General features: G+C 41.1%; 1 protein-coding gene across 2 annotated transcripts; it reads left to right on the forward strand.

Annotated features, from left to right (window-relative positions):
- Positions 1-1368: 1368 nt before the first annotated feature.
- Positions 1369-8786, forward strand: LOC123404365 (MADS-box transcription factor 6-like). Of its 2 annotated transcripts, XM_045098283.1 has the most exons (9): positions 1369-1583; positions 1676-1977; positions 4931-5009; positions 6440-6501; positions 6614-6713; positions 7628-7669; positions 7955-7996; positions 8122-8297; positions 8383-8786. In XM_045098283.1, exons 2-9 carry the CDS (start codon positions 1796-1798, stop codon positions 8486-8488), a joined length of 789 nt encoding a protein of 262 aa, XP_044954218.1. In that variant the 5' UTR covers positions 1369-1583; positions 1676-1795; the 3' UTR covers positions 8489-8786. The 2 variants fall into 2 exon arrangements, with proteins under 2 accessions (XP_044954218.1, XP_044954217.1); XM_045098282.1 differs by having other exon boundaries at positions 1369-1977.
- Positions 8787-15778: the final 6992 nt, after the last annotated feature.

The following is a 15778-nucleotide window of genomic DNA, read 5'->3' on the forward strand; positions in this document are numbered from 1 at the left end:
CCTTACCCACGTGGCTAATATGGAAAGAAACAATACCAAAAATGGAGCTCATATATAGCGGTGATCGGGCCATTTCCGAGGTCGTTTGTATTTTGATCAGATTTTTATGCATAAGTGGGTGCCACCTTCTCGACAAATGCGAGAAGGAGTTGATCATTAAGATAGAGACCCACTTCTTGGAGATGTTGTGATGGTCTGTTTCTTGGAGATGACATGAAGCCCCCGTTTAAGTAAGATGCATGAAGAATCATGCATGAGGCATTTCTTTTCCTTCATGTCATTATTCCAAAAGGTAGCAACGTAGCCAAGAAAATTAGATTTCATTTTTTCTCCTAGCAAAATTTGAATCCATGCTTCATGATATGCATATACTATGATGTTTGAGAACTTGGACATACATATATGGATTTCAATCTTAGACTTTGTCACCTATATGAAGGAACCGACATAAATGGATAAGCATTTCCTAACCAAGTATGGTTCAATCACCTAAAAAGATCCCATGTGTTTGTGCATAAAACCATCTGTTGAAACTACACACATGTGTTTGTTTTCACAACATTTTTCTGATCGGGTAGGATTATTGCGATGCATCTTGTGCTAACATACATGGAGGCACATAACTTTACATCAATTTGAGTTATAAGAGAAACACATTCGCCGAACAAATATATATTACATTAGCAATCACAATCATGAACGTGCGTGCAATACTCCAGCGTTTCAAGTGATAATTGTGAGAAGTGAGATTGTCAACGTCTTGTTCGATTCAGATTCCTCTAATCTCAGTCATATTTATTCAAAGTTGGAACAACATCAGACCATTTGTACAGATGGAATCAGAGAAATCAGTTGACCTTGATAGACCAGTAGAAGATATCCAAATTAGAAAGTACTCCTAGTTTCCAAGACCATGCACAACTATGTTCTGCTAAAAGTACGTATACCTTTGGAGTGCAACGCTTTTGACTTAGCATTGTGCAACATAATAAGGTGGTTAATTTAAGTTAGTTAGCTGAGGTTAACAAGACTTGTTGCACGCAACCAGGAGTGAATTAGCATCAGCAAGACCGCCCTAAAAGAACTTGGTTTTAGGAGAAGTACGCGAGGTACAAGTACTGCAAGCTAGCTAGCACCGAACCGCTTTTAGGGTTTATACCAGATCAAACAGGTCTTCGCCCCACGGCTTAAGCCGGGGAGTTCCTGCCTCTTTATTTTTGGGGCATCCTCCACCGGCCGAGGAGGTGGTCCAAATGGACCAGTAGGTGGCAACATGCATAGTTGGGGTTAAGTCTAGGAGGGGCGGCGTAGGACGATGGCGCGGCTCCCCTCCCCCTCCCCCTCCCTCGTGTATATCGCACATGCATCCATCCATCCATCACCCCCCTGCAGAGGGACGTGTGTATTTGTGGCGTGGGGGACGCAGCATTGGATCGCCCTCATTCCGTCCCGTGCTTCCAGTTAGGGTAAACCCGTGGTAACTGCCCCAAAGTTACCCTCCTTTAAAGTTGAGAGAGAGGGCGCGCGACAGGGATGTGTCAAGCGAGATCGACGCAAGAAACCAGCACCGAGCTACAGTAACTGTACCCCCCCTGCCTGCTTGCTCCCCTTTTTTTCCCTTGCCTCCACTAATATCCCGCGCCCCATTATATGCTGGGGCATCATCGCTTCCCAGCCCAAGCCCTATGTGTTAGTAGGTGGCACCGCCGGAGGAAGAGCGCAGAGCTAGCTTGCTGATCGGTAGAGCTTTGCTTCCTTGCTTGCTTGGGAGGAGGAGGAGGAGGAGGAGGAGATCATGGGGAGGGGAAGGGTCGAACTGAAGCGCATCGAGAACAAGATCAACCGGCAGGTCACCTTCTCCAAGCGCCGCAACGGCCTCCTCAAGAAGGCCTACGAGCTCTCCGTGCTCTGCGACGCCGAGGTGGCGCTCATCATCTTCTCCAGCCGCGGCAAGCTCTACGAGTTCGGCAGCGCCGGGTATATAGATACAATCATCGACTAATTCGCCTTCCTGCATGCAGATCTGCCGTTTCATCTTGCACAATTGCTTCTTTTCTGATTCTTTCCTTGGCCGCGCGCGGTTGCCTAGCTTCTCCGCTGTTCCGTGGTTTTCCGTAGCACGTCGTAGCCGAGCTACGCGAATACGCTTTCTAGTTCCTGCGCTTTGGCTACGCAAAGCTATTTTATTCCTGCTACGTATACTACTATAGGGGCATGGCGGTGTTCGTATAACCCGGAGGGGTGGATCCCTAACTAGCATGAAGCATCGATCTTTTCCGCAGATCTACGAACCCTACACCCTTTACCTCTTTCTTCCAGCTTCTCCGGAGAGGCCATCCTCCGAGCTGGTGTGTGTCAGAGTACACACCTTAGTTAATTGCTCAGCTAGTAGAGCTGGGATTGTTTTTGTGTGGAGCAATAGAGAAGTCGAGGGACAGCGAGGGGAAAGGGGAGTCATGCCCTTTCCATTTTGATCCGGGGTATTAAAATACTGCAGTGTAAACGTTCAATTTGGTACTTGTTTTACCCAGGGCTTGAGGCAGCGCCAGCCGATCTGGCCCGATCTGAGTATGTATGTGTCGTCAGTTGGTTACTTGTTCTTGAGTTTTCACCCTTCTGCATCATCTTTCCGCTCGATATCATGCCATGTTCCTCACTAAAGAAATTTTCGTTTTGTTTTGTTTTCACTTTATTTTATGTTTTTTTAGAGATTCTTGTGCTATGATTTTTTGTCATAAGTGAGATTTAGATTTTTTTTCTGTTTGGAAGAACCTTCAAATTAACAATTTCTGTGCTGAAATCGAGGTCCTTCCCCCTTTTCCCCTTTTCTTGTTCCATCTCCTTTCGTTGTCTCCTTTTCTTGTCTTGGTTCATTTTCTCTAAGGTTCTCTTCATGTATCCTCCGTCTGGCTATGTGAAGTTCAAGCAAAAGTAACTACACCATCTTTCCTTCCCATAATTGATCTTATTCCCAAGCACGCATCAGTTTCCTCTTATGGTAGTGTGGTCAAAAGATGTCGGAAGAGAGTGCATTTTGCTTTTCTTCTTGTTTCTTTCCTCATTTTATGCTGATGGCCTACCGTGGTACAATTATTAATCCTTCTTTGCTGTTTACTGCTCCTGGAAATTGCTTGCTCAGCCATGTTATTTTTGTATTGGAATTTTTCGTTTACTAATGTGGCAGATCTGATTTCTGTTTGGCTCTTCTTTATGTACCAAAGCAGTTTACTTATTGGGGCAGGATTGATATTTGGCACTAATATTTGTATTGTATATGTGGTAGCAAGTCATATACTGAGCATCTTATCTAGTATCAGCTAATTAATCCATACTAAGTTTTCCGAGATGATAGTAATCGTCCAAACTAGATATAGGACTACGGTCAAATGTAACTAGTACTCCCTCCATCCCAAAATAAGCGACTTGACTTTGTACTAATTTTTACTAAAGTTAGCATAAAGTTAGGTCACTTATTTTGGGTGCGGTGGTTCTTAGTTAGGAGCATTCACCTTTGGATCTTTCCTTTTCTTCTTGTAGTTTCACACTTTCTGTTCTTTTTTTGTGAGGGCGGTGTGTTTTAGTGCACAATGATTATTTGGGGAAGTGTCTATACTGGTATTCCTCAAGATGGTTTGAAATTTTACAAAAACATGTGTGGTCTCAAGAAACTGAGCACATATCTGTTTATTGCATCATAAGATGAAGCTACTGCCACCAAGCATTTGAGCTTTACTCATGGCACTCATCGAAAATATAGGCCTAAAGGCTTAATGTCCCGGTAGAACTGGCAAGCAGTGTGTTAATTATACTTCCTCCTTCTCCAAATATAAGACCTTTTATAAATTCCACTATAGAACGGATGTATATAGACATATAGTAAAGTGTAAATTCACTCATTTTGCTCTGTATGTAGTCCGTAGTAAAATCTCTAAAAGGTCTTATATTTAAGAACGGAGGGAATATTTAAGATGTCGACAAGCATCTAATTCCGGTTGACCTTTCACTCCACTTCTTTCTTCATTTTGTTAATGTTATAGTTCATTATCATGTGCTTAGACCATCAAATTTAGGGTATTCCCCTAAGAAAAAGTTAGGATGGCTTCATTTATAGCTCTTATTGTTAACTGATATTTTCCTCCTTTCTTACAAAATTGATTGTACCTTAATGTGTGTAGCCAATCTACAGTAAATATATTTTTGTGATAAGAGAAGCACAAAACATTTACAAAATCCAATTTCACTCTTTGTCAGATTAGTGGTATTGTTTTAAGAAAACATTTCTTTCTCACGCAGCAAAGTTTCAAGATTTATTTGATATTCCATAGTAAAAATGATTTTTCTATCATATGACCGAAGATTGTGGATAAATCTGCTAATCAGTATATAGAACGTTTTCTCATTTTGGAGTATCGGCGCATCCTAGAGGGATTTCGCGCCACTTGTATGGAAGTGTTATATTCGAGCAAACTCACTAGATACACATATACTACTAATTTTAGAAATGTAGACAATGTCTTCTTGCAAACCATATACTCCCTCCGTTCCTAAATATAAGTCTTTTTAGAGATTCCACTAAGGGACTACATACGAAGCAAAATGAGTGAATCTACACTCTAAAGTATGTCTATATACATCCGTATGTAGTTTCTTAGTAAAAACTCTTAAAAGACTTATATTTAGGAACGGAGGGAGTATATGAAAAGTGAGTACGCATGCATCGTTCTTCAGACATATGTAGTTAACATGTTATCTGAAAACATTATTACAATTAATATTAGCTAATTATCTATTGAAATCAAGATGCTCTATATATACTCTACCCACATGTTTTATTTATCCAGCATATTTTTGTTTTGAGGTTCATCAATGTACCTATCTTTGAAATTCCAAAGAGCTAGAAATTTATTTGCAAATTAAATTTCTTGTGCAGCACAACAAAAACATTGGAGAGGTACCAACACTGCTGCTATAATGCTCAAGATTCCAATGGTGCACTATCTGAAACTCAGGTATATATATCTATCAATTGGTCCTCGTACCATGAAATAATTTTCATATATCCTGACTCCTTTAAAAAATTATTTAATTATAGTAGTACTAGGTCATATATATGAGATATCCAAGTTCATAACCGTCCTAGTTAGTTGCTATTTGAAATCAAAGAAAAATAATATTATTCCTTAGTTTAGGTCACTCGATAATATAAGGAGAATTTTCTTTTAAACCACTAGGCTGAGGCATTGGACATTACTTATTTGGTCATCATGTCATGTAACTATTTTCTAAACATAACATATATGACACATAAAAAAATCATCCTATGCATTCATGCTTGTAGTCAACAAAGTGAGAAACACAATATAAACAATAACATGCTATGTTATTTATGTGATGACATAGAAATGTCGAGTCATGGTCATCCCTTATTCGAACAAAACCAAAGAGAAATGGTAATATTCCTTAGTTTAGGTCACTCGATAATAAGGAGATTTTTCTTTTAGACCACTAGGCTGAGACATTGGACATTATTTATTTGTTCATCATGTCTTGTAACTATTTTCTAAACATAACATATGTGACACGTGCCCAAAAATCATCCTTTTATGCACTCATGCTTGAAGTCAACAAAGTGAAAAACGCAGTAAACACAATAACAGGCTATGTTGTTTATGTGGTGACATAAGAAATGTCGACTTATGGTCGCCCCTTATCCTGAATAAATGATGCATAATAAGTTTGTTGTAAAGTAGAAGTTGTTTAATTGTTGAGTTTAATCCATGTACTGGAAACAGCAGTCATGTGTTAAATTATTCACTATGCAGTCCTCCAACTATGTACTCTCTCAATTAATTTTAGCACCCAAACACAACATAATACCAACATATATAAATGTGTATACAGTTATATACCAAGGAACAAATTTTAGTGGTTCTGCGCATATTTTTTAAAAAAGTTCTTAAATGAAGTTCTAGTAAAGCAATATTTACCCCTAAATAATGTAGGAATTGACACTTTTGAGAACGAATAGCAATACCACGTCTTAATTTATTCTTTTGTTCTATCATTGTTTTCCTCCATGGTAATAATAGGGCTGACATATTTGAACGTCAATACCATGGGATTGTTATGCTTATCAATCATGCATGTCTTTAACCTGCAGGATTAATTTCATTAGTATACAGGCTGAATTTTGTAATAAGTGCACACCGACCTTTTTTCTCACTGAAATCTCTTGGATTCCTTATTTACCACTCATATATTTTGTTGTGTCCCACGTTGCTCTAGGGAGGCACATAGATAGTTATTTGTCTATATTACATGTTAAACAAACTTAAGAGGCTCAATAAACATTATCTTGTGATGCATTATTTCATGTAGCTAAAACCTGTTAAATATTCGGGTTATCTAACAAATTTGGCTATATATTTCTGCTCTGCAGAGCTGGTACCAGGAAATGTCAAAGCTAAAGGCAAAATTTGAAGCTTTGCAGCGAACTCAGAGGTTTCATTCTACTTCTAGGCTCTAGCTACACGTCTTATTCACAGAATTGAGATTCAGATTAAGCAACTAAGATATTTGGATTACATACTCTTCGTGTGCTTATTATGAACAGACACTTGCTTGGGGAGGACCTTGGACCGCTAAGCGTGAAAGAACTGCAGCAGCTGGAGAAACAGCTAGAATGTTCACTGTCACAGGCCAGACAGCGAAAGGTTCAAATATATTCAACTCACATATTTATTGATACGTTATATGCACCAACTGGCTTGACAATTAATGAAGTCTTTCTTGGATCCATTAATGGCACTGGGATCACAACTGAGGCATGCCGTACTGGAAATATGGAATATGGGTACAGAATGACTACCATATGTTAATGAAAGTTAAAACCTAATATAACAGATAAAATAGTCTGTCTTTGAAATAGAAAACCTTGACATGGCCCTGAGCTTTGGAGGTTGTACAACACCCAAAGCATAAAATAGTCTATCTTAGAGCAAATACCGGGTGGTCGGTTTACAAACATTAATTAGGCGAAGGGAGTTACCTACTCTAGTTCACACCTCAAGGGATGATATGGACCTTTTCAATTGAAAGAGGTAACATATTTTCCATATATTTCATGATTACTATTCACTAGTATAAATAAAATTTTAGAGTAGGAATTTATGTCAAGGGAGCCGGCTTAACACATATTTTTTGAAAAAAAAACTTCAAATCGTAGCCTCCTAAGAAATGGTTATTTCTTAGTCAGCTATGTTGCACTTTGTCAAAGAAAACAAGAAGGCACGTTGCACATGATTGAGTCAACGGTTTTGCAATGCTGCCTTGTGAACTTTTCTTTAATAATAACTTGCACATTGTCCCTAAAAAATACACAGAACCAACATTCAAGATTGTTAACGTAGAAGTGACTACTTGTTAAAAACAAAGGATTGATATTTTTTGTGAACACGATGCAGACACATACGCTTATACATAATTACATATGCACATAAACTCACCCCTGTGAACTCCCGAACATTTGGACAGATCATAGAACAATACACTGTGAAATTTAAATGGTTATTCTTAGCTTTGTTAATGCAACTACCGATTAAATACTCACCAAGTTATCGGTTCGCAGACGCAACTTATGATGGAGCAGGTGGAGGAACTTCGCAGGAAGGTATGTATAGCATAGCAGCATGGGCGAGCGTTACTTGTACATACATGTTTGTGTGTGTGCGCGCGCTAGTTATCTACTGCCTCGCTTCTACTCCTACGAATGACTTTGCATTCCCGTAGGTTTGTCAATGTATCTATCTAGGGACGTATTGCAAAAAAAAGGCATTTGGCAGAGCCTTGACCGCTTGCACGTTCATCCTCTTGTAGATACTGTCGTTTATTGCACCCGAGAATCAGTTGATTGTTCTAACATATACAATTCACCGTATGTACTTGCCACACGCAGGAGCGTCAGCTGGGAGACATCAACAGGCAACTCAAGCACAAGGTTAAAAAATTGTTCACACCTATTATTCCTATTTAATTTGTACTGTACACACACAACGCTACGAACTTCGTTCGCATTTTGTGTTCCTTTTTAATCGTTGGCTTTGTTTCTTGCCGAGTCTGCAGCTCGACGCTGAAGGCAGCAACAGCAACAACTACAGGACCATGCAGCAGATCACCTGGGCTGCCGGCACCGTCGTCGATGAAGGCGCCGCCGCATATCACATGCAGCAGCAGCAGCAGCAGCAGCAGCACCCTAATCATTCCGCTGCGATGGACTGTGAACCCACTCTGCAAATTGGGTACCTACGAGCACCTAGCATCCAACTGTCCCATCTTCCATGCATGGAGCTGAACTGATTATGCTGCTGCGTATATGTATACCAGGTACCCTCATCATCAGTTCGCGGCTCCTGATCAGGTAGCCAATAATATTCCACGGAGCAGCGCCCCCGGAGGGGAGAACAACTTCATGCTGGGGTGGGTTCTTTGAGCTATCTGGCTGCTCTAGCAGCAGCTGGTTAGCTTGGGTGTCCACCAGCCAAGAAACCAATAAAATGCGCGTGCTGCTCCGATGCTCTACACGAGAAGTACCCTGCGTGGCGCGTTCCCATTTCTTTATTTTTACTCGTTGTTCGTGTGTAAGAAGTAAGAACCGATGCAAGAACTACTTCTATATTTTCAGTGTTTGAACTACATGGATCTTGCAAAAGACTTGCAAGCTCTAAGCTGTCCATTCATGCATGCCCAGTTATCTAGTACAACCATAATTTCTGGACAATTATTGCTGACGGATGTTTCAACTTTTTTTTTTCGCGAATACACAAAGATTGCATACATTGATAGAAGAGGTGAAAAACTACAATTGTCGGTTACAATAACCACAAGTACACTAGCGGGCGCGGGCTTAGAGAACCGGAGCAATGAAAGGGTGGGCTGCTATTCCCCAATACATCAATGGAACTCTATCTCTCAAAAATCACGATTGCCAAGCTGTTAACGCCGTCGCTAGCCCAAATACGCGCGTCTTCTTGGATGCCTTACAGGAATCTCGCGATGGTGGGCTAAAGGTGATCGAAGATACATCCGTTTCGGTCTTTCCAAATCGCCCACGCAGTGAGTGCTATGAAGGAGTTGAGCCCTCTTTAAAGGGTGACGGAAGATGAGGACCATGTAGTAGTCCATCATTCCACGTATGATGTGTACGGACTCGGGATCGCAGCAGTCGCATGACAACATGAGCCTCGTGGAAGAGAGGCACCGGAACTTGCAGTGCGGTTGGAGCGCCCTTCCATCAGTATGCATGTTTCATCATTTGTTTGAACTAAGTGGACTAGCAGTTGAGCATGGGACTCAATAAATAGTGACCCCCACCCCTCACCTAGAAAAAGTTGAAAAACAATTGCTATACGTGTGCTCGCTTGTTGTGCATCTCTTTTGCAAGGGAACAAGACACCAATCTTCTTTTTGAATCACATCCCGGATGTGCCGTTGAGCTCTTCAATGCGATGACAAGGACATACCAAAGGCCGATTACTATTCCTTTCGAGAATACGTGTGAATTATTGTACTGTTGCACAATTGGAATCAAAACTTGCCGCAATTATATGTCCGGTAGAACGTCGTGTGCACTCATCACTTATCCGTTGTTTCGTGTGTGTCTGTGTGTGCGTGTTCAATGACATCTTTTCTTTCAATTATTCAGATTCATCAACTTGTTTTCTTTATGTCATGCGAGCACACGAAAGGTATTGTCAGACATGTATGACCTGATGGAACCACTAGATCGTATAGGGTAGGATTCCGATAACAATAGATGTGATGTATTACCTTGTCCTGCACTTGAGGTGCTCCCGCCGGCGTCCATGATGAGATGATGATGGCGGTGATGACAGAGAGATGGAGAGGTGGAGGTGGTGCTTCCCATAAGCACCGCGCGAACCCTAAATCGGAAGGGAGTGTCGCTGGGGTTTGTGGCGGCGGTGAACTTCCTCGTCCGTGCCCCGGCCTCCACCTCTCTTTATATAGCGCGGGTCACAGGGGCCCACCAACCATAATGGGTTGGGCGTCCTCGATCAGGGCGCATGGATCAGGGATCCGCTGGGCCGTTGGGCCCACATGGGAGAGATCAACCTAACATTCTCTCCCTTGATCTCAACTTTTACTTTTGACTTTATACTTTCTAGTTTATTTGTTCCATCACAGATTGGTACATAGAGCATGTCTCATCGTAACAACTTAATTGTCGATAGAATAAGTTGTCGATAGAATCACACAGCTACAACATACGTTTTGTTCAGAAACTAATTATGTTTCTTTCGGGCCTCTCATGATCGAAGAATCATAGGCTTTCCATTAACCCCGTGCCGGCTAAGTGTTCCTTAAACACATTGGGTGGTAAGCCTTCCGTAAGAGGATCTGCAAGCATATCCTTTGTCCTTATATGGTCGAGACTTATAGTGTGATCCTGGATTTTATCTTTCACAACATAATACTTTATATCTATTGTCTTGGTAGCATTACTCGACTTGTTGTTGTGAGCATAGAATACTACAGGCTGGTTGTCACAGTACATCTTTAGTGGTTTGTGAATACAATCTTCCACTTCCAAGTCGGGTATAAATTTGTTTAACCATATCACCTGCCTGGTGGCTTCAAAATATGCTATAAACTCTGCTTGCATCGTGGATGATGCAACTACGGACTGTTTGGAGCTTTTCCACGAAATAGCCCCTTCGGCGAGAGTGAACATGTATCCTAACGTGGATTTTCTATCATCGCTGTCCCCCGCAAAATCTGCGTCTGAATACCCTTTTATCTCTAGGAAATCAGATCTTCTGTCTTAGCATGATGTCCTTTGTGCCTTGCGCATAACGCAATTCTTTCTTTACGATCTTCTAATGCTCTAGGCATGGATTCTCTTGATATCTACCGAGTACCCCGGTGATAAAAGCTAAGTCAGGGCGAGTGCACACTTGTGCATACTGTAAACTTCCAACAGCCAAAGTGTATGGCACTGCTTTCATTTGATCGAGCTTGTACTGGTTCTTGGGACATTGGAATTTCCCAAAACTGTCGCACTTGACTATAGGAGCAGGTGTGGCCTTACTCGCATGCATATTATACTTTTTGAGAACCTTCTCTAAATATGCTTTCCGTAATAGTCCTAAGACTCCATTTTTCCTATCTCAGTGAATTTCAATGCCCAAAACATATGAAGCATCACCAAGATCTTTCATATCAAAGTTTAAGGATAAAACTTCTTTGTTTTTGGTATTAGACTAACACCATTGCTAACAAGCAAGATATCATCCACATACAAGATTAGGAAATTGTATTTCCCATTTTTGAACTTTGCATAAACACGGTTATCCCCAACATTTTATTTGAATCTAAATCTTTTAATTGTATCGTTAAACTTTAGATACCATTTTCTAGAGGCTTGTCTTAGTCCATAAATGGATTTCTTCAAGCGGCATCCCATATCTTCCTTCCCTTCCATGATAAAACCATTGGGTTGGTTCATGTAGACATTTTCTTCTAAATCTCCATTTAGAAATGTCGTCTTTACATCCATTTGATGCAACGCTAAATCAAAATGTGCAACTAATGCCATTATGATTCTGAAGAAATCCTTACATGAGACTGGGGAAAAAGTCTCATTATATTCTATCCCTTCTCTTTGTGTAAATCCTTTTGCCACGAGTCGTGCTTTATACTTTTCTATATTCTCATTAGAGTCATACTTAGTTTTGTAGACCCATTTACAGCCTACTATTTTGCTTCTTTAGGAATAATTTCTAAGTCCCAAACATTGTTTGAACTCATCGAGTTCATTTCGTCTTTCATTGCCTCCAGCCACTTTGATGAGTGAGGGCTTCTAATGGCTTCTTCATAATTAGTATAAATAGCTGATCTTCTGTGTTATAAACTTTATAATCAGTAGAAATAGTTGATCTTCTAGTTCTGTTAGACCTTCTAAGTGCCTCATTCTCTCGCACATCCTCTAAAATTTGTTGTTGCACCTCCCTTTCATGTTCACCAACAGGTTCAGTCGGATCCTGAAGGGCAGGTTCCGGGTCTTCTCCCATAGTTTTCATGGTTGAAGTTACAACAGGTAGTGAGAAAAATGGCTCTTGAATTATTGGATTACGTGCATGCACCCTCTTCTTCTCAAGATCAATTTTCCGAGCTACCATGCTCACCCTCATCATTTCGTCCTCTAAGAAGACTGCATGTCTTGTTTCTACAAACTTTGTGTATTTTTTCGAACATTAGAAACGAAAACACTTTGATTTATTAGGATAGCCAATGAAGTGGCAACTTTCTATTTTGGGATCTAACTTTGCAATGTTTGGATTAAACATTTTAGCCTCAGTTGGTCATCCCCACACCCCTGAAGTGTTGCAGGGATGGCACTTTTCCTGTCCATAGCTCGTACGGTGTTTTGGGAACCGTCTTGCTTGGTACTCTATTGAGAATGTGAATGTCGGTTTTAAGCGCCTCCATCCATAATCCTAATGGCAAGTTGGAGTAACTCATCATGTTGCGTACCATATCAATAAGTGTACGGTTACGCCTTTCAGCTACTCCATTTTGCTGAGGCTCGTCCAACATTGAATACTGGGCTACTATGCCAGTCTCCTGCAAGAACTTTGCAAAAGGTCCAGGGACTTGGCCATATGGAGTGTGCCGACCGTAGTACCCGCCCCCCCCATGGTCAGATCTCACTATCTTTATTCTTTTGTCAAGCTGATTTTCAACTTCAGCTTTGAATATTTTAAATTTATCCAATGCTTCATTTCTTTCTTTGATTGGATAAATATAACCAAATAGGGAGTAGTCATCTGTAAATGTTATGAACGAGTCATAGCCATCCACACTTTTCACGGGAAATGATCCACAAATGTCAGTGTGAATTATTTCTAGTGTTCGTGTGCTTGGATTTGCATCCTTTTTGATTTATTTTACATACTTTCCTTTAACACAATCAATGCATTGTTCTAAATCTGAGAACTCTAATGGAGGTAGAATCTCACTTTTTATTAGTCTTTCTATTCTCCCCTTCGAAATATGGCCCAAGCGATAGTGCCATAATTTCGATGAGTCGTGAGTTCTCTTTTTTTTTTGTTCTTTGTTCGACGAGGAAAATTGCTCATTCACATTGCACACATAATGCACTTTTTCACGAAGTGATAATAGATAAAGCTCATTGTGAAGTAAAGCATCACCCCACATAAGCATTATAAAACCATATGGCACACTTGCCATGTCCATAATAACACTCATAATTGTCTTTATCCAAAAATGAAACACTAATTAAATTTCTGTGACATGAAGGAACAAATAAGACGTCTCTAAGCGAAAGCTTGAATCCTTGAGCTAACTCCAAGGAGATGTCGCCGACAGCTTCAACTTCTGCTTGGACACCATTTGCAACTTCAATGCTTCGTTCTCGTCTTTGCATAGTCCTCGTCGAATGGAATCCATGTAATGAATTTGCAACATGAACAGTTGCACCTGGGTCAATCCACCAAGTAGATTTTGAAAACTATGTATACATGGATTCATTTACAAAGGAGACAATGTCATTACCTCTCTTTGCCATTATGGACTTTAAACAGTCAAGGCAATCTTTCTTGTAATGCATAGTCTGTTTGAAGTGGAGACACGTGTCTTTGTCCACTTGAAAGGGCTTATGTTGATGCTGATGCTGCATGTGAGATTTGCCATGCATCTTTCAAGGAGAACCTTTGCTATTTTGATTGTAATTCTTTTTCTTGTTATCCTTCACATAGTTGAGTGAACCACCATGTGAGGGTTTAAGTCCGTCCTCTATTTGGAGACACATTGCAATTGTCTTTTCAATGTCCCATGTTTCAGGTGACATGTTATAGTTTACAACAAAGGTTTCAAACTCCTTTGGCAATGAATCCATGACCAGGTGGACCAGGAGCGCTGGTTTAATCTCCAGATCCGCACCCATGGGCATGAGCTTTGTTGTCATGTTGCTCATCCTGAGGATGTGCTCTCTTATTCCATGACCACCGCCAGTGTAGTTCTTTGTCACAAGTTGCTTTATAAACTGGGTGGCATGTGTCTTTGAAGAACGAGTGAACTGGCTATTTATCTCTGTAAGCAACTCCCCTGCGGAAGAGCACTCTGCAATTGGGCCCACAATGACGTTCTCAATTGTATTCTTTATAAATGTCATACACTTTTTGTTGGCGTTGATCCACTTTTGATTGCTGAGGGTGTATGTCATCTCCACTGGAGCATACTACCTCCTCTTTTTATCCCACGCAGCATCATCATCAGTGGCCTCTCTGACTGGCTCTGTAGGTCTAACCGGTTGTGGTTCATCCACAACCGAGTGCACCTCAGCACACACAAATGCCATATCTACTTTCTTCCTCCACTCAGTGTAGTCTCTCAGTGTGAGAACATCTTTTAGGCAAATCATCAAGTGGTAGCCTCCTGAAATCACAATTTAAGTGAGATCATTGTAACAATATCATGCATTAATCTAACGTTGGTCAAATTAAACATACAATTGTTTATGCAATTAAATCCATATTACCATTGGGCAAATTAAACATACAATTGTTTAATTGTTTATGCAATTAAATGCACCTTTTATTGCAATAATAGAACATGGTCATGTTATTAACGACGTTGGTCATAAAAATAACAGAATCATATTTCTGTAAATAACCACTTTACTGTGCTATTTAACTAGATGCTCTTTAAACTTTTATTTCATTTGTAAAAGAGCACTATAAATTTACTTTGCAGCGGAAAAACGTGAATATAAAATTCATAATGTTTTCTACTTTACCGAAACTTTTGTTTGACCAAATAAAGATTCATGAACTTTTATTTTTTTCTTTATACAATTCATGAACTTTTTCTTTATCTAAAAATGTCTGTATTTTTATTTTCAAAAACTATTATTTTTCTTTGCAGAAACATTTCTGTTTACTTTTTTATTTTGTAAACAAAATTTTCGTTGGAAAAAATGCATAGAAAAAATGTTGAAATCTACCCAAAACTGGACACAAAAACAGAAACTTTTTTTAGGAAAAACGACCAGGCCCCTATGGGCCGAAAACCATTCTTGCTCGTAAAATGCCCCCGCGAGGATCGTGGCCTGCTTCGGCCTAACCAGTGGAGAGCCGTCGCGAGCCCCAGCCGTCAGATGCTGTCGGCGCCATCCAACGGCCGCCCGCAAGCATAGCTCGGTCAAAACATAGGGCCGACGGGGCCGAGGGAGAAACCCTAAAACATTTCCCCCCATGCGCAGCTCGCCTCCTCTCTCTCTCGCCTGCGCCGCTGGCTTCCTCGCGCAGCACTACAGGGCAGGGGAACTCCGATCGCCGGCGATGGCGGCGAACTGTTGCGCCGTGCGAGCCCGGCTCCCCTTCTCCTCTCTCCCTTCCTTTCTGTCTCTGTCCTGCAGCCCCCTCGCATCGAGGTAGACGACGACGACGGCTAGGGAGCGGATGAAACGGCGGCGCCCCCCTCCTTGTCCCCTTTGTCATCACGCGCGAGCACCTCCAAGGTGAACGCGCTGCCGTCAAACGGTGCGGAGGTGGTGCCCTTTGCCACCTTTGGGAGGAAGTGGTGCGGCCTTGCGGTGCTGCACTTTGCCGGCGAGCCCAAGGCCCTTCTCCGGTGAGTTTCTCCGGCCTTGTTGCTCTTTGCCCTGATCAAGGGTACTTCGTGGGGAGGGGATAGGCTTTTCTGTTTTGTACCGAAAATCCTAACCAATCTTTCGCTGATA

Source organism: Hordeum vulgare, chromosome 6H (genome assembly GCF_904849725.1).
Source record: "Hordeum vulgare subsp. vulgare chromosome 6H, MorexV3_pseudomolecules_assembly, whole genome shotgun sequence".
Classification (NCBI taxonomy): domain Eukaryota; kingdom Viridiplantae; phylum Streptophyta; class Magnoliopsida; order Poales; family Poaceae; genus Hordeum; species Hordeum vulgare.

Bases quoted from the DNA above. Each gene is read 5' to 3' on its own strand.
- LOC123404365 (XM_045098282.1), top strand. From the start codon at position 1,796: ATGGGGAGGGGAAGGGTCGAACTGAAGCGCATCGAGAACAAGATCAAC. The intron at 7,670-7,954 runs GTATGTATAGCA...TGCCACACGCAG, and splicing joins TGGAGGAACTTCGCAGGAAG to GAGCGTCAGCTGGGAGACAT. The intron at 8,298-8,382 runs GTACCTACGAGC...TATGTATACCAG, and splicing joins GAACCCACTCTGCAAATTGG to GTACCCTCATCATCAGTTCG.